Genomic DNA, 23,771 nt, shown 5'->3' with positions numbered 1-23,771 from the left:
CCAGGGTAAATGCAACATGGAATCATACTGACCAGGAAGTCTCAGATTTGATCTCTAGTGTATGCAGTTAGCAGCTTGCAATTAGAAAGTGCTGAAAATGCTACACTTGGTTTTAGCTTAATAGAGTGTGCTTTGGTGGGTATAGAAATTAGACAGGGTTCCTTCTCCTCAATGCCCAATGTATATGTGGGCATTCGGTCAGGGCTCAGCCAGGAAACCCAGGTTTCAGCCATGGCTCAGTCGGAAGGTTGTGACCTCAAGTTCCACTCTGGAGACTTGCACACAGTATCCAGGCTGACACTCCGTGCAGTACTGAAGGAATGCCGCCTCATCAGAGATGCCTTATTTTAGATGAGATATTAAACCAAGGCCCGAAGTGCCTTCTCAGGTGCAAGTAAAATATACACTAATGCCATTTGAAGAGAAGCAATGAAGTTCTTCCATGTGTGCAATATGCAATTAAAAAAACCCTGAACCTCATGTTGATGAGAGCAGCTGACTTAGAGCTCCACTGAGTTAGTGGCTTTTGAGAACAAGACATTGTGTGCATCACTGTTTCCTGTACCGAACATTCTGGTACACCATACAACTGCTTAATTTGTAAATCAAGCAAGCCACATAAAATGCAAAACTATGACGTCAATCATGCTTTGAAGTTATAAATTTGAGGAAATGCCACTGAAACCTTACCTCTACCCACTCCAGAGACTAGAGTACACAATCTGGGCTTACACTTCATGCAGTACTGAGACAGTGCTGCAGCAGCAGAGCTGCCATTTTTTGGACGAGACATTAAACTGTCTTCCCTCTCAGGTTTGGCGTAAAAGATTCTCTAACACTATTTTGAAGAGTAGGGGAATCCTCCTATCTCCTAACCAACACACAGCCCTCTAACAACATCACTAAAACAGATTACCTGGTCATTTAAGTCATTGCTGTTTGTGGGAGGTTGCTGTGCATGAATTGGCTGCTGCGTCTGCTCACATTACAACAATAACTACAATCGATAAGTACTTTGGAGTGCTGTGGGATGACCTGAAGATGTGAAAGGCTCCATATAAATGCAAGATCTTTGTTTCTTGATATAGCCGCTTAGATCAATGATATGTAGCTTCATTATCATAAGCCTTGAGCATGGCACTTATCAAATACTTTATCAATGTCAATGTATACAATATTGACCCCATTCCTCTTATCTGTACAAGTCAATTTCTGCAAAAAGCTCAAATGAATTGGTCAAATACAACCTGCCTTACATAAATCCATGCGGAGTGCCCTCCCTTAGCACATGTCTTTCATCCCACATTAGCAACTTAAAGTTCAAAAGGGTAAATAGTGAAAGAACATTTCCAATAAGCGGGAAATTGGCAAGGGGTTGCGGGAAGGGAGAAGAGAACTAACTGAAATTACCACTAGAAGAACGAAGAGGGAAGTTACATTTTTTAAAAATTCAGTGAGCGTGTTTGGGACATGGAATGCTGAACTGCAGGTAGCTATTGAGGCAGCACTTCTAGCATAATTTAAAAAAAAAATTGAATTGGCATTTGAAAAGAAATATAAAAGAAATACAGGAAAAGGGACTGGAGTAGATTGTTCCAATTGAAGAGTTAGCAGAGCAGACAGGGATGGTGGCCTCCTTCTGTGCTCTAATTTTCATCGTTATTTTTTACTTTTTCATGGTTTGTGAGCATCACTGGCATTAATTGCCCATCCCAAATTGGCCTCAAGAAGGTGGTGAGTTGCCTTCTTGAATCGCTGCAGTCCATTTGGTGTAGATACATCCACAGTGCTGTTAGAAAGTGCGTTCCAGGTTTTTGACCCAGTAGCAGTGAAGGAATGTTGATATACCTCCATGTCAGAAAGGTAAGTGACTTGGAGGGGAACCTGCAGGGGATGGTGTTCCAATGTGTCTGCTGCCTTTGTCCTTCTAGGTGGTTGGTGTCACAGGTTTGGAAGGTGCTGTCGAAGGAGGCATGGTGAGTTGCTGCAGTGCATCTTGTACATTGTACGCATAGTGGAAGCAGTGTGTCAGTGGTGGAGGGAGTGAACGTTTGTTGATGGGGTGCCGATCAAACAGGCTGCTTTATCCTGGAGGGTGTTGAGCTTCTTGTATGTTGTTGCAGCTGCACTGATCCAGGCAAGTGGAGAGTATGCCATCACACTCCTGACCTGTAGATGGTGTACTGGAGTCAGGAGGTGAGTTACTTGCTGCAGAATGCCCAGCCTCTGACCTGCTCTTGTAGCCACAGTATTTATGTGGCTTGTCCAGTTAAGTTTCTGGTCAATGGTAACCCCCAAGATGTTGATGTTATGTGCCTCACATAACTGCATCAATAATGCGAGTTCTGAAAATTTGCACTCATTAAGTGCCTATAATGTAGGGAGGAAACAGGTTTAATATTTACAAAGAGTAGCTCACTGTGTGGGTGACAAGGCTTTGGGTGCAACAGAGGGGGAATCTAAAAGCTGCTCCATCAGGGTAGTTAATGGCTCATTCTTACTTATGAATAAATTCTACCTTATAATATGCATTTCCAAAGGGTCAGCAAACATTTTAAAACTTTTAGAACAGGTATGAGTTATAATTTTGGAATGTGGGGGAAACAAACTGAGCTTTGTTCTACAAAGACCAGCTCACAATTTGGGGTCCCACTCATTATGCAGTGGCTTCGACTGGAAAAATGTGCATGTGGGAATGAGTTCAATTATAACATGCCTTATGAAAAAATAGCCAGCTGATACACAATGTCAAAGAAGAGTGACTGTTTGAGGGGCTTGGGTTTGGACAGCTATGAAACCATAACCCAACAGTGGCATGAGGCACGGTGTTCAAAAACTCTTCTAAAGACTTTTCTAAAAACAAAATAGGACCACACCTTCATTTGAAAGAATATGGCTTAGAACATAAAAACATAAGAAATAGGAGTAGACCATATGGCCTCTCGAGCCTGCTCTGCCATTCAATACAATCATGACTGATCCTCTGCCTCAACACCACTCTCCTGCCTGCTCCCCAATACCCCTCGATTTCCTGAGAGATCCAACATCTATCTATCTCTCCTAGCCTTGAATATATTCAATAATGGGCCATCCACAACCCTCTGGGATAGAGAATTCCAAAGATTCAGGACCCTCTAGGTGAAGAAATTTCTTCTTATCTCAGTCCTAAATGATCAACCCCTTATCCTGAGACTGTGTCCCTGTGTTCTAGATTCCCCAGCTACCTGAGTCTACCTGTCAAGCTCCTTCAGAATCTTATATGTTTCAATTTGATCACCTCTCGTTCCAAGCTCCAGAGAGTATAGGCCCAATTTACTCAGCCTCTCATCCCAGGAACCAATCTAGTGAACCTTTGCTGTATTGTGTCCAAGGCGAGTATACCCTTCCTTAGATATAGAGACCAAAACTGCACACGGTACTCCAGGTGTGGTCTCAGCAAAGCCCTCTACAATTGTAGCAAGACTTAAACGTTCTTGTACTCTAATCCCCTTGCACTAAAAGTCTCATGGTATTTTCCTTCCAAATTTGCTTGCTGTCACTGCATAACTTTGTGTTCCTTGTGTGAGTACGCCCAAGTCTCTCTGAACAACGTTTAAAAGTTTCATGCCTTTTAAAAAAATCATGTTTTTCCATTCTTACTCCCAAAGTGAATAACCTCACACTTCCCTACATTATACTCCACCTGCCAACTTGCTGCCCACTCACTTAACCCATCTATATCTCTGCAGCCTCTTCACAATTTACATTCCCTGCTAGCTTTGTATCTTCAGCAAACTTGGATACATTACTCTCAATCATTTGATCGACCATAGAACCAATGCGTGTTCTTCTGGAGCTGGTGACCTCCAAAGTTTGACAAGTGAAAGCTGATTAGTAGGGCCTGTGATTCTAAATGTTCACTGGGATATTCCCATGAATAGTGGTAAAGTTATGACAGATGAGCACTTGAGTTGTGTTAACAAAGACTTTTTTTTTGTTTTCTTTTGCTTTATTTGAATGATTAAACAACTTGCAAACATAGCACCTTACACGATCTCAAGTACTTCACAGCCAATGAAGTGCTCTTGAAGTGTAGTCACTGTTGCAATGTACAAAATATGAGCCAATTTATTCACAGCAAGCTCCCACAAACAGCAACGTAATCATGATTGAGCAATCAAAATTAGCCAGGATATGGGGCGCAGCTCCCCCAACCCTTCTTCGAATAGTGCCATTGGATCACTTGCTCCACCTTGGGCAGACAGTGCCTCAGTTTAATGTCTTATCTGAAAGACTGCACCTCCGACGGTGCAGTAGTCCCTCAATAAGGTGGTGTATCAGCAGAGATTTTTTGTGCCTAAGCCTGGGGAGTGGGACTTGAATCCACAACCTTCTGACTCAAAAGTAAGAGCCACACTAATGAATGAAATAATATATCTATTGACCCTCTTTCTGAAACTCCTGTGTGGAAAAATAGATTTTTTGAAGCAGCTGTATTTGATTTAGCAAACTCCAAAATGAGAAATCTTGCCTACACCAATAACTAGTCATTGTCTACAGGGCTAGGAGCAGATTAAACTGCAGGTAGGGCATATACTTTTAAATGTGATTGCTGGGATTGTGATGCATTTCACATCCCCGCTGTGCAGATATTTCCGAATACTGAGATGGAAGTAAGCAGCTGTGAGGGACGTTTGATGTGAAGGAACAGCTGAATGAACAGTACCAAGAAACAAACACGGAACCCTAAAACACATTAACTAATGGGCTATAATTTCCACCGACATAAAACCGGCAGAGATCGTCGGCTGCTTGTTACAGAATGTGCCTGACAAATCAAGATCAGGTGATTTCTGTAATGGGCAGCCAGTTCGCAAGACCAGCTCGACACCCAAGCGGCAAGTTAAAATTCGAACCCACTGTCTCTCCATCAGTAACACAATTCTAGCATCACCGCAATAGGGCAGTTGGTTAAAGTGATTTTTTTTTTTAGGTACAGTGTATCTCACTTTCAAGCTGCAGTTTAAAGATAGAGCCACTTATCAAGTAGCAGACCAAGAGAAGTACAGTACACAAAGTCTCTATTGTTTGACTTGCATTGTTTAGATAACACATAGCACACGCCAACTTCACTGGATACAAGAAAACAAATCCAAAGTGTTATGAAATTGTTCTGTTTGTATGTAACCTGCGATGGTGAGGGATATTGGTGGGATTCACAAGATATGAACCCAAAATTCTTGTAAAATGTCCATAATTCTATGTAGTGCAATAAAAATGAAAACTAGAAATGCAACTAGTTTCTTTTGTATGCAGTAAAGTGGCTGGAATTGCAGAATGCTTACATCAGAAACTGAGCATTCTGGAATCCCATGCAATAAAAACAGAATTTGACTTATTCAGTCATTGTAAACTAGTGGCCTGCACATAAATCTGCCTTTTAATAAAAAAGGAAGCGAAGGAGCATTGATGTATGGTGCCACACAGTGGTGGGAGTCAGGTCGATCCCTTTCACTTTGCTCAGTTGCCCACTGGCCGTGTCCTTATCAAAGGCTGCCCACCCTCTTGATTGTGGAAGGTGCTGTGCTTATGAAGGAATATTGAGGACAAGAGGGGGTAGAAACATCTTCGTCAATATATTAGATCCCCCATTACGTTTCTCACAGGTAGCCTCGAGTGTGAAACACGGTTATGGCGTTTGACTGCTGACTTTGCCTGTCGCTTGAAGGCAGTGTTTCAAGTCCTCACTGTGGAAACCCAGGGAAATTAAGGCTGCTTGTAAACTGATGAAGTCCATTAGAGGTCAGGCGGCCAAATGAAATGAATGGCTTTCTTCTTCATTTTTTTTTTAAGTATCAAAGGATTATTTTGCATCTTCAACAAAGTGTGATAAGTATATGCTAAAACCCAAGACGATAATGTTTATCGCTGCACACAAAAGGTTTTTGGGGTGCATCCATCGCACCTCAGCTGTAGGACATCTCACACGTAGAAATTTCAGTGTCACACTTTCATAACAAACAGCATTGACATCCAATTGGCCCATGGATCTGTCCAACAATTAGAACAAATCCCTAAAGGAGCACATTAAACTACACAGCTATATTTCAGCAGCGGGATAAACAGCGTGTTACGTGGAACAAAGCTTCTATCTTTATAAAATAGCATTATTCTCAGATTTACCTTGAGTACCTCCAACTGGGGATCAGCTAGTCGCCTCAATAATTACTTGTAGCTTGATTGTAGGATTGAGGTGTGCTCTGTGCTGAGTTAGTAGATCTCAGGGATCTATCAGTGAGCATTTCTACTCCTGGTCACCAGCCAGTAACTTCTGGACTGGACAGGATTAGGTTCAGCTGTAATACTCAGACTGAAGTAGTCCGCTATCACATATTGTGAAGAATGCCCACCTAAAGTATTGGGGGGCTGCCAGCACCCATGGAACTGTACTCCCAACATGAATCAGTCAATTCTAGAAAGGCACTGGGAAACTTTAAGTGGGGTGGAATAGTATAGGAATAGTTTAATTTATCCAAGTTTTCTTGTGTGGAGACAGGGGATGGAAAGAGGAAGAACCAGGAGTGGCAAACAAACAAGTACACTTTGTACTGTACTAATAGCAAATATGAGCCAACCCTTAAATATATCAGCAGACATTGCTAAGTTTGGGCAAGTTTTATTTCATTCAAATTATAGCCCTAGAGATCAATCTGCATTCTCCCCATGTCATTGCTAATGGTGAAGGCATTTACATCAATATGTAACAGTTTCAACCATTCTAATTTGCTTGTATTTATGACTGGAACACCCAGCCAACAGCAATATTAGGTATGTGATGTGAAGTTTAAAATCCTTGGATTATCTAGGTAGATTTCAATATGTATGTACAATATTGACACTGTACCTGATGTACCTCATATTATCAAGGCATCTACTGTATGTGTTGATGGACTCTAGGGATGAACCTTCAAATTACAGATCTGTGAGACTTGCCTTGAATGTAGGGGAATCAGACTTAAGTGAATAAAATAAGAGATTGTCTAGAACGGACTAGGTCAGAGTAGAAGGAGCAGATGATGCCCAATCTACTTACTGGATTTTTTGAGAAGGTTACCAATCTGGTATTCAAGGATAAGGCAGTGGATGGTATCCATCGGAAGGGCCGCAAGGACTGTTTCCCAAGCCCACAGGATAGATGGCAAGTCGAGATTGCGGTTAGACAGCAAAAGGTAGATGTGCATGGCTAGATGTCAGATTGGAAACTGGTTCCAATGGAGTCGCACGGGGTGAGTGTTTGAGTAGCTGTTTAGAATTTTCATGAATGACTTGGAAATGGATGAAATATTGTGCAAAATGTTTAAGTTTACAAATTATATTAATTTGGGGACAGCAGCCAATCATACTAATCAACATTCAACAATCCAAAGGGACCTCAACGGGTTAGGTCAATGTATGTGATGCTCAACACATCCAAGGATAGAATCATGATTGTTGGGGGCAAAAGTGTGGAGCACACTATATGGTAACTTGCTTGAGCTAACAGACTAAGAAAGTTATCTTGGATTTTAGCGGATCGATTGATAAATCGTTGTTTCAATATTCACTAGGGATCAAGTAAACAAATCAAATGCCTGGATGTGGAGCTAAGGGTATGAGCTATAATCAAGTAAGTCAAGGCCTCTCTCTGGCTTTGACAGAGAACATCTGGAGTAATGTGGAAAACAATTTAGGCTTCACATTACAGAAAGACAACAGAATTATTGGAAGGAATTTAAGAGTGGGGGCTACATGGATGGTTCTTAAAATAGCTGGCTGTGTGTCAGGAAAGACTGTCCACCCTGTGACTTTACTTTCAGTACACTGAGGATAGGGGTGAGAGACTGATTAAGTATTACACTTTCATTAGCATGGTTAATCTACACCCCCACAAATATCTTCCATCAAACACAGGATTCCAGGATTAGGAGGACAGTTTAAAATGTCAAAAGAAAATAGGAAGCTTTCTTTTAAATTAGGAGGATGATAGAATCGTAAAACAGATTGTGGAACAAGGGTGTGGAAGAGGAAAGCACAGCATGGTTTGAAAAGGGATTAGGCACATTTCTGTTAGAGTGAAAGATTGGAAATAGTTCGAGAATCAAACAAGAATGCACAATTTGGGACGTTGATTTTATAGGCTAATGGTGCTCTTTAATGGCCGCCTTCTGTGCCATAAATGATTCTATGACTCTAAAACATTACTGTTATTACATTGAAGATGAGATACAACTGAATTAAAATAACATCCTTGTCAACCTATTCCCCACTATTCTGGCATTGACTGAAGGCAGATCTTCATGGTGATTGTCACCTAATTATGTGTCTGTGAGAGCATTGCTGCTGAATCCAATCCTCATCTCCAATATACAGTCATACTTCCTTTCCACCTGAGCTTATTAGGTAGCACTCAATGGGGAAAGACCATTGCGTAAGGTCCTCCCGCCATAGTGAACAGAGGGGTTGGACCCATGGAAAACCCCTTGGGGCTGTACACACCAAAAATGGTTTTACTGTAAAATGTACATAGCATGTAAATTGGAATGAAAGGGTTGTGAGGCAACTCACTCCTGCATTGAAGAAAACTGATTTTTGTTGCACTTTCTGGAATGTCAACTTAGTGCTGTTTTGAACTGTTTTGTAATGTATTTTTAACAGATTTTTATGACTAAAGTATATTTTTTGGGGGAAAAAAAGCAGCACTCTTGAACAGAAATCTTTGCTAATTTCACACGTTCCTGGCCTAGGGGCACTACAGCTAATTGGACTGCTCCTCCGGCTGAGGTTGGCTAATGCGGTACTGACTGCTAATTGGAACTAGGATTGTCCTGGGTTGAGTGACTAGTACCCCACTGGGCATTGGACGCACTTACTAAACCATCACCAAACTGGCACTGTTCCAATAGCAGGGAGTTCTCAAATGTTCTGCCTACCTTTCCTCTCCTAACCAATGCCACCAAAAATAAATAAGCTGCTCATTCAGATCTTTGTTGTTTGTGCAACCATACTGCATGCAAATTACCTGCTGTGTGTATAATTCATAACACACTGGTTTTCTGAAAGAGCCATCCACTGAGCCCCGCACTTACCCCAACACTATTTCAAATATTCATCTTCCCTTTAAAAATAGTAGGGAGTCTACCAAGCATTACATGTCCTAAAAACCCTCTTCATATAAAAATTTCCCTGTTCATCTCCTTTCATTTTCTGATGGTCTAAATGTGCTACGGACTCACTAACCAGTTGAAATCATTTTCCCTAGTTATCTTATCCACATTCTCACCCCATATAACTTCAAACACCTTAATCAGATCTCCACTTCTACTGAAAAGTTCCCTCACTTTTCTACTCTTTCCTCATCACTAAAGCCTCTCATACCAGTATTATCTCAGTAAACCTCTTCAGTTCTCTCTGTCGTCCTGACAGCCTTCCGAAAGTAAGCTGCCTAAAATCAAACACAAGTACTCCCAGACTGAAATATTCTACCAATTGGATAAAAAAAAACCTCAGGCTGGGCCTGCAGAAGTAGAAAAGCAGAATATTCTGACTGTAGTCTAAACAACTACCCACACAGATTCAGCACTAACCCTTTGTGTTTGTACTCTGCCTATTTATAAAGTCTTGAATCTCATACCGTTACTTTTTTTTTAAGTGCAACAGCAACTTTTACCAGTTTGTCCTTCCAATCTAAAACATTTCTGCATCTAAATCAAAGTATGTCAGCTCCTTTTCAAGTTGTACAATTTCAGGTATATTTCATGCATATTTCCTCTGATTACTTTTCCTCCCCAAATGTATCATTTCACATTTCATTCAACATCTATCAGTCCAACCTACTAATCTGTTTATGTCCACCTGATGTCACTTACCATCCTCTAAGCAGTTAACCGCATTCCCCGTTCTTCTGCTTTCTGTAAATTTTGATATTTCACTCTTATGTCTGAGACCAGGCCACACAAATATTGCAAAAAGCAGAAGTCCTAATACTGGCCCCCAGGGGACTCTCCTGTTTACATCCTGCTGGTACTAAAATGATCCCTTAAACAACATTACATTCTGGGCATTTATCACAATGCTGTTGTGGCCCTTGCTGTGTGCAAATTGAGTGCCACGTTTCCTTATGGTACACAAAGCACTACACTTTAAAAAGGACTTCAATAGCTGCAAAACACAGATATCCTGAGGTTGTGAAAGGTGCTATATAAGTGCAACATACTTTACATCCTTTACCCAACCACCTATCCACATGCTGACTGTTTTCCTTTAATACAGTGTGCCAATATTTTAATCAACACTATCAAACACAGCGACTCCATTGATCCATTCCATTACTGTAACAGCTGTGCTCAGTGGGTAGCACACTCACCTCTGAATCAGAAGGTTGTGGGCACAAAATTCTGGGCTGACATTTTAGTGTAGTACTGAGGGAGTGCTGCACTGTCTGAGGTGCTGTCTTTTGGACGTGACGCTAAAGCAAAGCCCTGTCTGGCCTCTCAGATAGACATAAAAGATCGCACGGCAGTATTTCAAAGAAGAGCAGGGGTATTTTCCCCAGTGCCCTGATCAATATTTATCCCTCAATCAACATCACAAAAACAGGCCATCTGGTCATTATCATTTTGCTGTTTGTGGGAGCTTGCTTTGCGCAAAGTTGCTGCTGCATTTCTTACATTACAAGGGTGACTACACTTAATTTGCTATAGAGCGCTTTGGGACAACCAATAGTTGTGAAAGACATTATATAAATGCAGACTTTCTTTTCTTTCTCAAAGAACAATATTAAATTTTTCAGACATGACTTGCCTTTTCACAAGTTACTGGCAAACTCATGTCTTTCAGTACCATCTTCTTATCTATAGGCATCCTGTTTAATTTTCCATATTTTCTTTGTACCCATTCAATCTGATCATTCCACACTTGAGAGCATTTTCTTTCATAGTTTATGATAAACATGTCATTGCAGAAGAACAATTTCTTGTAAATGTAACCTTTGCCTATTCACCCACTGCTAGTCTATCGTTATGGCTCCTATAAGGAAAGCGCAGGTTGCTATATCCATTTACTTTTGTCTTACTAACCCACTGTGTCTATTATAACAGGGCCCACTATGGTCACAAACAGAACTACGTGTATTTATATAGCGCCTTTAATGTAATAAATGTTCCAAGGTGCTTCACAGAGGCATTATAAAACAAAATAAGACACTGAGCCCCATAGAGATAATTGGGCAGATGACAAAAAGCTTGGTCAAAGAGATAGGTTTTAAGGAACGTCTTAAAGGAGGAAAGGGGGTAGAGACACAGAGGTTTAGGGAGGGAATTCCAGAGCTTAGGGTCTAGACAACTGAAGGCAGAGCCTCCAATCGTGGAGTGATTAAAATCGGGAGTGCAGATATCTCAGAGGATTTTGGGGCTGCAGGAAACTACAGCAATCAGGAGGGGTGAGGTCATGTTTGGATTTGAAAACTGGGAGCCAGTGTAGGTCAGTGGGCACGTGGGTGATGGGGAAAACTGGATTTAGTATAAGTTATGACACGGGCAGCAGAGTTTTGGATGACCTGAAGTATACCGAGGATAGAATGTGGGAGGCTGACCAGGAGGGCATTAGAATTGTCAAGTCTAGAGTTAATAAAGACTTGGATAAGGATTTCAGCAGATAAGTTGAGGCAGGGGCAGAGCTGGGTGATGTTATATGGGTGGAAATAGGCAATCTTAATGATGCCATGAATATGTGGTCGGAAGCTCATCTCGTGGTCAAATATGATACTAAGGTTGCTAACAGTGTGATTCAGAGGGATGGAGACCGTGGCAGATTTTGTGGCAAGAACTGAAGACAATATTTAATATTAACGGATGGCATAGTTATGTTTATATGTTTATAAACAGCAACACACATTACAGCAGCATGTTTTTGTCAAGGATGTTCTTGTGTTTTTTGCCATCACCTGGAAAACCCCAGTACATGACTACCCAGTAATTATTCCCCATGTAAAAATATAGGAATTACTAGATGAAAAAAGACCAAAGTTCATCTAGTTCCCCTTCTACCATCCTGGTAGTCTCATGATATAATGGTAATTGCTGACTATTTATCGCAATCAATCTCTATCAATTGGTCCACAACACGCCCAGACATATCCTGAGGAAAACCCCAGTGGTGGTGAGCTTTGGGAACCATTGGCCCAAAGTCTCCTGTTTAGGAACACAGGAACAGGAGTAGGCCATTCAGCCCATCAAGCCTGCCCCACATTCAATATGATCATGGCTGATCATCCATTCAATGCCTTTTTCCCACACTATCTTCATATCCCCTTAGATCATTTGTATTTCTCCCAAGCATTTAATACATGATGTCTCAAATAACTCATATACCCAAAATGTTATTTTCTGAAAGAAATCTTCAATCATGCTATTTCCCAGTCAACCATTGCATGGCTGAAAGTTTCACCAACTTTCTTAATCACAGAAAAATTACAGCAGAGCAGGCTGCCATTAGGCTCATTACATGTGCTCGTTCTGCAATTGAAGCTATCCACTAACTCATTTCCTGCTCTTTCCCCACATTATGTTACAGAATCATAATCACTAATCCATTTTGTGTGGATGAGCAGTAAGCACCACAAACCTTAATAATTGTGCTCAGCCTCAACTCCCCCAAAGAAAAAAAACACTACATTGGATTTCAAGTGTGAAATAGAAGTTACAAAAGATACGCAAAGGAATTCAGGGCTGTAACCTCATCACATAGCTCAAAAGATAATTGAATGCCTAAGCTCTGCTCCCATACTTTACGATTATCTGAATCTACTCGGTAAGGTTACATTATAGTCAGGTGTCCATTATTCTTGATTGTATTTTGGAATTTATAGTCAACAGTTCATATCACAATCATTAATCCTTAAGCATAGAAATTAGCACCACTGCACAAAGCATCTTTAGCTAACCTCTCCTGTATCAATCAGGAAAGGGGAGCAAGCGAACAAAATCTTCCCTGCCCAAATCACCTCTGCATACTTGACATTTCTATGACACTCAGCTGAGGGTATGCCTTAATGTGATTATTTTATAAATTCCTCCAACTATAATTCCCAACCTATAAACTGATACTGTGCCGTCCATTGTTACTATAGTCCACTTAATATTATTACTATAGAGACTTTCATTTCATCATAGAATCATGCAGCACAGAAACAGGCCATTCACCCCATCGTGTTTATGTCAGCTGTTTGAAGCTATCTAATTAGTCCCACTCCCCATCTCAGAAGCCCACATCTGAAAATTATCTCAAAAAAAGCACCGCAGCCTCACAGCTCCAGCGAACCGGGTTCAATTCTTGGTACTGCCTGTGCGGAGTTTGCAAGTTCTCCCTGTGACCACGTGGGTTTTTGCCGGGTGCTCCGGTTTCCTCCCACAGCCAAAGACTTGCAGGTTGATAGGTAAATTGGCCATTATAAATTGCCCCTAGTGTAGGTAGGTGGTAGGGGAATTGAGGGAAGGTGGGGATGTGGTAGGAATATGGGATTAATGTAGGATTAGTATAAATGGGGTGGTTGGTCGGCACAGACTCGGTGGGCCAAAGGGCCTGTTTCAGTACTGTATCTCTAAATAAATAAAAATAAATAAATAAATAATAAATGAAAATTTAAGGGCAGTAACTTAAGTAATATGAAGCAGCCATTTTGCACACAGCAAGATCCCACAAATGAGATGAATGCCCCGTTCTCTGTTTTTGGCGTTTACTGAAGGAGAGAAGTTGGCTAAGACTACAGGGGAACTTCCTGGCCCTTCTTCCAAGTACACCTGAACCATCGGAGCTGGAACCATCCCACCAGTAAGAAGCCTGGATCAAATCCCAGATCAAACCCTTTCGAGTGGGGCGAGAACCCACAACCTCCTGAATTAGGCAACTGGCCCAAACAGACACGATAAGAACAAAACCAAACAGAAACTTAAAACACGACCCATATTTTTTTAAAAAAAGGAAAATACAAGCTTGGTGAAGGAACTGACAACTTATGGTTGAAATTATTTGTGTTTCAGTAAAACATGTTAACCACCCACACAAAGTACTCAAGGAAACTAATATAAATGACACATTAAAAAAGCTATTTTATACAATTAATATCAACTTAAAAAACAGCACTGACGTCAGTAAGGGAAGAAAAAATGTAACAAACGATGTAACCAAGGCCTGAAGTGGTTACAATGTAGCGAAGCTGATGAAGGGGGGGGTTTTGTGTGTGTGTGTGAGAGATTTAAATGGAAACACATTTAAAAGGCCAGCGCTTTGTTTCCGCTTACCTGAGCTTTCACCCCAGCCAGTTCGACAGGGAAGATCTGAGGCAGCACAATGACCATTTTCAGTACGATCCTGCTCATGCCTCTCCTTGCAGCGGCTGCCGGCTCCATCCCAGCCCGGCCCTGCAGCCTCCCCCTGCCGCTGCCTCCCGGCTCCGGGGAAGAGTTCCAACACTCGCCGCCGACTCGCAGCGGCCGCCCAGAATCCCGCCCCCTCCTCCTTCCCATTGGCCCGCCCGCTGCCTCCGCGTGCCAATTTAAAACTTTCCCAACTCGCGATTGGCCGCCCGCCCCCGTCACTCAAGCTCGCCCCGGAGCCTGGCGTCACGCTCCTTGCCGACGATGAGTCTCGCGTTTGCACAGGGTGGGGATCGGCAAGATGCTTGTTGTTTTGTCAAAGGGTCGGCTGGCGATAACAACACCGCCTTCTGCTTTTTGTTTTGTTCAAGTGTGCAAGTGAAATCTCTGCATTCTGATTTAGCAAACATGGAGATTCATCTCCCCCTTCCCCTGTGCACCTCGAACCTTCTTAGTGAATCTCTGCTAGCTTTCAGATTGCTGTCATTTCCAGTTTTGCTGCACACGCTAGAATGTTACCCATTACTCAATCAAAACTACATTCAATCAGGATGAAAAATCCACGAGCTTAGATTAGTAACTTTACCTTTTTTATATTAATCTTATCATCGGTTTTGAAAATGGTGCAGCTGGCTATAACTGATGAAGAGATGGGACATTACTAGAATTTTGCAACGCTGTCATGACAGCATCTGTAGCACATGCAGCCACTGGTCAGACGCTGAATTTCCATTGCACAGCCCTGCCAGGATGTCTTAAGTCATGCTCACCCTAATGAAGCAGACCACTAGCTATTGTACTGGCACAATGCATAATTTTTAAAAAAACTAGAAATGTACATGTAGAAATACTCCTTCCCAAAAATTACTTTGCACAACAGTTCAAATTTGGCATTACATTAAGTGCAATACAGATCAGTTTCTTTCAATACAGTACATTTAGTGCCTCACTACACTTGCCATTACAGGTTATATTACAATGTGCCATTTACATTTAGTCAAACATTGCCTGGTCCACACAGGTTTTACATAGTTTCCAGCCTTTGGTACACTATAGTGCGAGTGCCTTAGCAAAATACTCCAGCATTGGTGGCCTTGCATTCAGCTGCCTAGGCCCTAAACTCTAGAATTGCCTTCCTTAGCTTCTCTGCATCTCTTAGTCTCCACTTTTAAGACACCCCCTGAAACCTACCTCTGCCGAAGCTTTTGGTCATCTGCCCTAACATGTTGCTCGGTGTCATATTTTGTTTTATAATGGCTCTGTAAAGCAGCTTGGGATGTTTTATTACATTAAAGGCACTATAAATATAAGTTATCAGACAAAAGGGCAACACTAAAATGTTAACCCTCTTTTCAATTTTTTCAGCAGACTTATTTACTACCTGTATTTTTTGTTTTATTCCAGATTTCCAACATTTGTTTTTTTTTTCCATCTGTAGACTGATATAGCACAGAAGGAGGCCATTCGGCCCATCGTGCCTGTGTCAGCTCTTTAAAAGAGCGATCCAATAAGATCCACCTCCTCGCTTTTTCCCCATAGCCCTCTTTTCAAGCATATATCCTATCAATAATACTATTATTTATATCAATTCAAAATATCTGAAAGTATGTCAGAAAATAAATTACTTCTTGAAGTGCAGCAACTTCAATTAGGGATGGGCAATAAATGCCAATGAAACCCACATCCTGTGAATGAATTTTTAAAAAAATGCTGCTTCTGTGTTACAGACATCATCAGCCATGAGAGGAAGACCAATCAATGTATTTTTTAGTGGCATTGATTGAGAGTGGAATGTTGGCTAATGCCTTGGGAGAACATCCTGTTTTTCTTCTAGAAAATACCATGGATCCTTGAACATCATTTGATTTACCTGAACAAGCAGACATTTAAGGTACACTGATGATCACTGGAAAAAGGATTGCAGGACTTTGTGCCAATATTAGTCAGGTTAGGGTCACACTTAAGTGAAGTGACCTGAATTACTACACAATAATAAATTGCACTGGTAACCCTCTGTGGAAATAAAGAAAATCTTGCATTTCTATCGTGCCTTTCACGACCTTGTGATGTCCAAAGTGTTTTAAAGCCAATGAAATACTTTTCCAGTGTAGTCACTATTGTACTACTACTTTCGTATGACAGCAAAGGTTTATAAAGGGAGGTCTAGTTTGGCTATCCTTTCGACAGCCTCCTGAGATGCTGAGTGGGGACTTCAGTTGCTTCCTGTAACAGATCCAGATGGACGGAATTGTGGGACGCAAGCATCATAAAAAAACAGCTCATCACTGACAGCAGAGGTCCCTGATTTCAACCTCCTTTTTGTGTCTAACATATTCTGCAATGTATTGCTGAAAGACAAACAAGGTTGAGTACATTCATCCAATAGCAGAGAACACCACTTCACAAGATGTCAACTGTATATTGCTGGCCTATGCAGATTGCCCCCTGACAATAGGGAGAGCCCAAGGCCAGAATGACGAAGATACAAATGCAACTACAGATCGCACGGGTTGCACGGTGTAAATGCAGTTATACCAGTATTGCTGCTGATCCCTAAATCTATTGGGCGCTAATGATGGTTGAATTCACAACACAGGGAACTGCATCACTGTTGGAAGCAGAGATATATTGTGCTTTCCAACTAATGGCCAAAGACAGCTCAGGAACAGACGCGTTGTATAATTCTCTTCATGCCATCAGTAACATGATGCTCTATCTACATCCAGTGAAATCCTGATTTGGGGGGGGGATGGGGTGCAGCAGCCTGTCGGCACTCAAATAAAAATAATACCTTTCTGGTGTTGTGTGGGGTTGGTTGAGCAGAGAGCAGAAGCACAGTTTTGCACATGTACCTGGCACAGACACAAGTTGGCTGTGGACAAACTATATTTCCCTGAAAGTTTCTGAGACTCCACAACTATTGCCAGCAGCCTGCCAGACAGCTGCTGAACAAGGTTTCTTACTTAGAAAATAACCCAGGGGCATGGCCAGTGAGACAAAAGACTGTACTTTTCCATTCTCAGAATTAGACCCATTTATAATTATCTGGTACTAAGACACACAGCCATAGTCTCAACTATATGCGTAAAAAACAAGAAAAAGCTGTTTTGTCTGCTTGCACGATTTTACCTTTGACCTACAGGAGTTTTATTTTGTAAAAACAACTATCCAACAGGAATTCTTAATTGATATAAATCTTTCCCCAGTCATTTTCTCTCTTCGTCTCCCGAAACAATTCCCTCTTAATGTGAGATTATCCCACAGGCATCGAATACCCTTGCAGTTGGTCACTGAAATGTCCATTTTTTTAGATGTGAGATTCGACACGTCATGAGTGTGTTATTGCTACCAGCTTGTATAACCTATTCATTGATCTATCTATAAATAAAAAAACTGCTTCCAGTTAAACCAAACATTGTGCTGATTATCTAACCTTTAACTGCAGAGCTAAGTGGTTTTCAGACTGAGTTTAAACTTAATGGCGTCTGAACTAGAAAAGCTTCCTGCAAAGTGTAGACAGAGCTTTACGCTGCATCTAATCTGTTTTGTACTGTAGAGTAGCGACTGAATAATTGTGCAGAGCTTTACGGGGAACATAACTGCAATCATAAACTCAATGCTTTGAACGAAGGCTTTCCCCTCCACCCCCCCACCCAACCAAAGTGTCAAGAACATAAGGAAGCATGGAATGTGAAAAGGCTTTATCCACAAACTACCAGCCCCATCATGGGCTCTACATTTCATCTTCTAAAAGAAAGTCCAACATTGGGGTGGCACAATGGTGCAGTGGTTAGCACCACAGCCTCACAGCTCCAGCGACCTGGGTTCAATTCTGGGGACTGTCTGTGAAGAGTTTGCAAGTTCTCCTTGTGACTGCATGGGTTTCCACCGGGTGCTCCGGTTTCCTCCCACAGCCAAAGACTTGCAGGTTGATAGGTAAATTGGCCATTGTTTAAAAAAAAAAATTGCCCCTAGTGTAGGTAGGAGAATGGTGGAGATGTGGTAGGGAATATGGGATTAATGTCGGATTAGTATAAATGGGAAGAAGGGTCACTGACCCAAAACGTTAACTCTGCTTCTCTTTCCACAGATGCTGCCAGACCTGCTGAGTGGTTCCAGCATTTCTTGTTTTTATTTCAGATTTCCAGCATCCATAGTATTTTGCTTTTATTTTAGTATAAATGAGTGGTTGTTGGTCGGCACAGACTCGGTGGGCTGAAGGGCCTGTTTCAGTGCTGTATCTCTCTCTATGACTATAAAATATTCCCCAAATGTAATCAAACAGAACTCCAGATTATCAACTGATTTCCATTTATCCCTCCATTCCAGAGAAAACAGCAATGTCAACCCATCTGCATTTTTGTCAGAGTCACTGTAGTCTACCCTGATACTGTATTTCAAAGCTTTTTTTGCATTAATAAATATACAATAATTTGAATTAAGCAAAATAAGTTACACAATGTGAGAATTTAGCACTAAAATAACTTGACCTGTCAGATAACTTGAATTAAGCAGCTTTGAATTAAAGCGAGTAGAATGTATTTGGACTTTTTTTCCGTAAACTGATCCAAACCAAATGTGGTTGCAGTATTTTAGGAAGAAGAGCATTGCCAGCAACAGAGATTCAAGTTCAGAGATAGAAGTGTAGAATTCTACAGTTTCAGATTTTGCAAGTGATGACATAAAAACAACTGTAATTACAGGAATAGTGGTGACATCACAAATTTTCAGCACTATCACATCAAGCAGCATTCAGAAGCATTGCCTCAAGTGGGTCTAATTCGAAGATTAGAAAATTGCAAAGCTTACATCACGCACATGTCTATTCCCTGAAGTTATTCTCCAAGTTGGAATCCTAATTCAGCAACTGTTTGATAGGCAAGTGAAACTTCTGAAAGTCTGGGGATAATTTCAGGAAAATGTAATTTGCCCATGTGCACAGGATTATGGTTCTCTTTCAATCTCCATTCCCTCCAAGGCTAAAGTAGTGATCTAATAATTTTGCTTTAAAAATATTTTGTCTTAAAATGAGTTTTGTACTCTATGACTATTAAAAATAAGGACAAATTTATATAACATCAGGGATCAATGCTTGGGCCCCAGCTGTTCACAATATATATCAATTATTTGGATATGGGGCCCAAATGTAGTATTACCAAGTTCACGGATGACCGAAAACTAGGTGGGAATGTGTGTTGAGGAAGATGCAAAGTGGCTTCATGGGGATTTGGACAGACTTGGGGCAAGAACGTGGCAGATGGAATATAATGTGGAAGGATGTGAGGTTATCTACTTTGGTAGGAGGAACAGATGTGCTGAGTATTTCTTAAATGGTAAGAGATTAGAAAGTGTAGATATACAAAGGGACCTGAGTGTCCTTGTCAATAAGTCACTGAAAGCTAATATGCACATGCAGGAAGCAATTAAGAAGGCTAATTGTATGTTGGCCTTTATCGCAAGAGGATTTGTGTACAGGAGTAGTGAAGTCTTGCTTCAATTGGATAGAACCTTGTTTAGACCGCACTTGGAGTACTGTGTGCAGTTTTGGTCCCCTTAGGAAGGATATTATTGCCGCAGAGGGAGTGCAACGAAGTTTCACCAGACTTGTTCCTGAGATGGCAGGACTGTCCTATGAAGAGAGATTGGGGAAACTGGGCCTGTGTTCTCTCGAGTTTCAAAGAATGAGGGGTGATCTCATTGAAACCTATAAAATACTTAAAGGGAGAGACAGTAGATACAGCTAAGATGTTTCCCCTAGTTGGGGAGTCTAGAACCAGGGGACACAATTTCAAAATAAGGGGGAAGCCACTTAGGATAGAGATGAGGAGAAATATCTTTACTCAGAGGGTTGTGAATCTTTGGAATTCTCTACCCCAGAGGGCTGTGGAAGCTCAGTCATTGGGTATATTTAAAGCAGAGATTGACAGATTTCTAAATACAAATGACATAAGGGGATATGAGGATCGTGTGGGGGAAAAAGGCATTGAAATGGAGGATCAGCCATGGTCATATTGAATGGCAGGGCAGGCTCGATGGGCTGAGTGCCCTACTCGTGCTCCTATGTTCCTGTTTTCCTATATGGTGGCCTTGCCACCAATGACCACATCCCATTATTGATCAAATGTAGATTGGGTGATCACTTTGCTGAACATCTTTCTTCGGGCGGCACAGTGGCGCAGTGGTTAGCACTGCAGCCTCACAGCTCCAGGGACCCGGGTTTGATTCTGGGTACTGCCTGTGTGGAGTTTGCAAGTTCTCCCTGTGTCTGCGTGGGTTTTCTCCGGGTGCTCCGGTTTCATCCCACAAGCCAAAAGACTTGCAGGTTGATAGGTAAATTGGCCATTATAAATTGTCACTAGTATAGGTAGGTGGTAGGGAAATATAGGGACACGTGGGGATGTTTGGTAGGAATATGGGATTAGTGTAGGATTAGTATAAATGGGTGGTTGATGTTCGGCACAGACTCGGTGGGCCGAAGGGCCTGTTTCAGTGCTGTATCTCTAATCTAATCTAATCCTTAGGATTCTCAGGACATCCCAAAGCGCTTCATAGCTTATAATTACTTTTGAAGTGTAATCACACATTGCAGGCAAGCACAGCAACCAAAACCAACAGTGGGATAAATGACCAGTTAATGTGTTTTAGTGGTGGTGTTTGAAGGAAGGATGTCTGTCAGGACACGAGGAGAATTCTCTTGCTCTCTTCTAAATAGTGTTGTAGGATCTTTTACTTTCACATGAACAGGCAGACAGGATCTCAGTTTAATGTTTCATCCAAAAGGCAGCACTTCCAACAATGCAGCACTTCTTTGGTATTGCACTGAAGTGTCAATCAAAGGAAAAGGTGGAGGGGTAACTCTGTTAATGAATGATGGTATCAGCACAATAGAGAGGGATGACCTAAGTTCAGGAGACCTGGACGTAGAAGCCGTTTGGGTAGAGATGAGAAATCATAAAGGCAAGAAGTCACTTATGGGAGTAGTGTACAGGCCACCTAACATTAACCACACTTTAGGACAGGATATAAAGGAAGAAATAATGGCAGCTTGTCAGAAAGGTACAGAGATAATTATGGGAGATTTTAACCTACATATAGACTGGAAAAATCAGATGGGCAGAGGTAGCCTAGATGACGAGTGTATAGAATGTTTTCGGAATAATTTCTTGGACAAAATGTTCTGGAGCCAACCAGACAGCAGGCTATACTAGACCTGGTATTGTGCAATAAGATAGGATTAATTAATGACCTCAAAATGAGGTGTCAACCTAGTGAAGCTACAACCCAGGACTACTTGCATGCCAAACTGCACAAGCAGCATGCGATAGACAGAGCTAAGCGATCTAAGCTCTGCAGTCCTGTCACATCCAGTCGTGAATGGTGGTGGACAATTAAACAACTAACTGGAGGAGGTGGCTCCACAAATATCCCCATCCTCAATGATGGGGGAGCCCAGCACATCAGTGCAAAAGGTAAGGCTGAAGCATTTGCAACAATCTTCAGCCAGAAGTGCCAAGTTGATGATCCATCTCAGCCTCCTCCTGAAGTCCCCAGCATCACAGATGCCAGACTTCAGCCAATTCGATTTACTCCGCGTGATAGCAAGAAATGACTGAAGGCACTGGATACTGCAAAGGCTATGGGCCCTGACAATATTCCGGCAATAGTACTGAAGACCTGTCCTCCAGAACTTGCCGCACCCCTAGCTAAGCTGTTCCAGTATAGCTACAACACTGGCATCTACTCGGCAATGTGGAAATTTGCCCAGGTATGTCCTGTACACAAAAAGCAGGACAGGTCCAACCCGGCCAATTACCGCCCCATCAGTCTACTCTCGATCATCAGTAAAGCGATGGAAGGTGTCATCAACAGTGCCATCAAGCAGCAATTGCTTAGCAATAACCTGCTCAGTGACGATCAGTTTGGGTTCCGCCAGGGCTACTCAGCTCCTGGCCTGATTGCAGCTTTGGTTCAAACATGGACCAAAGAGCTGAACTCAAGAGGTGAAGTGAGAGTGACTGCCCTTGACATCAAGGCAGCATTTGACCGAGTATGGCATCAAGGAGCTCCAGCAAAACTGGAGTCAATGGGAATCAGAGGGAAAACTCTCTGCTGGCTGGAGTCATATCTAGAGCAAAGGAAGATGACTGTTGGAGGTCAATCATCTGAGCTCTGGGACATCACTGCAGGAGTTCCTCAAGGTAGTGTCCTAGGCCCAACCATCTTGAGCTGCTTCATCAGTGACCTTCCTTCAATCATAAGGTCAGAAGTGGGGATGTTTGCTGATGATTGCACAATGTTCAGCACCATTTGCAACTCCTCAAATACTGAAGCAGTCCGTGTAGAAATGCAGCAAGACCTGGACAATATCCAGGCTTGGGCTGATAAGTGGCAAGTAACATTTGAGTCACACAAGTGCCAGGCAATGACCATCTCCAACAAGAGAGAATCTAACCATCTCCCCTTGACATTCAATGGCATTACCATCGCTGAATTCCCCACTGTCAACATCCTAGGAGCTACCATTGACCAGAAACTGATCTGGAGTAGTCATATAAATACCGTGGCCACAAGAGCAGGTCAGAGGCTAGGAATCCTGTGGCGAGTAACTCACCTCCTGACTCCCCAAAGCCTGTCCACCATCTACAAGGCACAAGTTAGGAATGTGATGGAATACTCTCCACTTGCCTGGATGGGTGCAGCTCCAACAACACTCAAGAAGCTCAACACCATCCAGAACAAAGCAGGCCGCTTGATTGTCACACCATCCACAAACATTCACTCCCTCCACCACAGAAGCACAGTGGCAGCAGTGTGTACCATCTACAAGGTGCACGACAGCAATGCACCAAGGATCCTTCAACAGCACCTTCCAAACCCACGACCTCTACCACCTCGAAGGCCAAGAGCAGCAGATGCATGGGAACATCACCACCTGCAAGTTCCCGTCCAAGTCACACACCATCCTGACTTGGAACTATATCACCGTTCCTTCACTGTCGCTGGGTCAAAATCCTGGAACTCCCTTCCTAACAGCACTGTGGGTGTACCTACCTCACATGGACTGTAGCGGTTCAAGAAGGCAGCTCACTAACACCTTCTCAAGGGCAGTTAGGGATGGGCAATAAATGCTGGCATAGCCAGTGACGCCCACATCCCATGAATGAATTTTTAAAAAGTTAGGTGCCCTGAGGTAGTAGTGATTATAATATGATTGAAGTTTACATTCAGTTTGAGGGAGAGAAGAGTGGGTTCAAGACTAGTATTTTAAACTTAAATAAGGGCAATTATGAGGGCATGATAGTAGAGCTAGCTAAAGTGAACTGACGAATCAGGTTAAGGGATAGGTCAATTGAGATGCAGTGGCAGACATTTAAGGGGATA

At 42.1% G+C, this 23,771-nt stretch overlaps 1 protein-coding gene across 2 annotated transcripts in view; it reads right to left on the bottom strand.

Moving 5' to 3' along the window:
* The window catches only part of wbp1la (WW domain binding protein 1-like a), an 82,353-nt gene extending 67,843 nt beyond the window's left edge, over window positions 1–14,510 (bottom strand). Inside the window, exon 1 of one of the 2 annotated variants that reach the window (XM_068053068.1) lies at window positions 14,316–14,510. In XM_068053068.1, coding sequence (XP_067909169.1) covers window positions 14,316–14,423 — 108 coding nt within the window. In that variant the 5' untranslated portion in view covers window positions 14,424–14,510. The remainder of the gene's footprint in view (window positions 1–14,315) is intronic. The other variant, XM_068053071.1, reaches the window with a different exon arrangement.
* Window positions 14,511–23,771: the final 9,261 nt, after the last annotated feature.

The sequence above is a fragment of the Heterodontus francisci genome, chromosome 20 (assembly GCF_036365525.1).
Source record: "Heterodontus francisci isolate sHetFra1 chromosome 20, sHetFra1.hap1, whole genome shotgun sequence".
Lineage (NCBI taxonomy): Eukaryota > Metazoa > Chordata > Chondrichthyes > Heterodontiformes > Heterodontidae > Heterodontus > Heterodontus francisci.
Note: the sequence above shows the minus strand (reverse complement) of the source record. Positions and strands in the feature narration are given on the sequence as shown.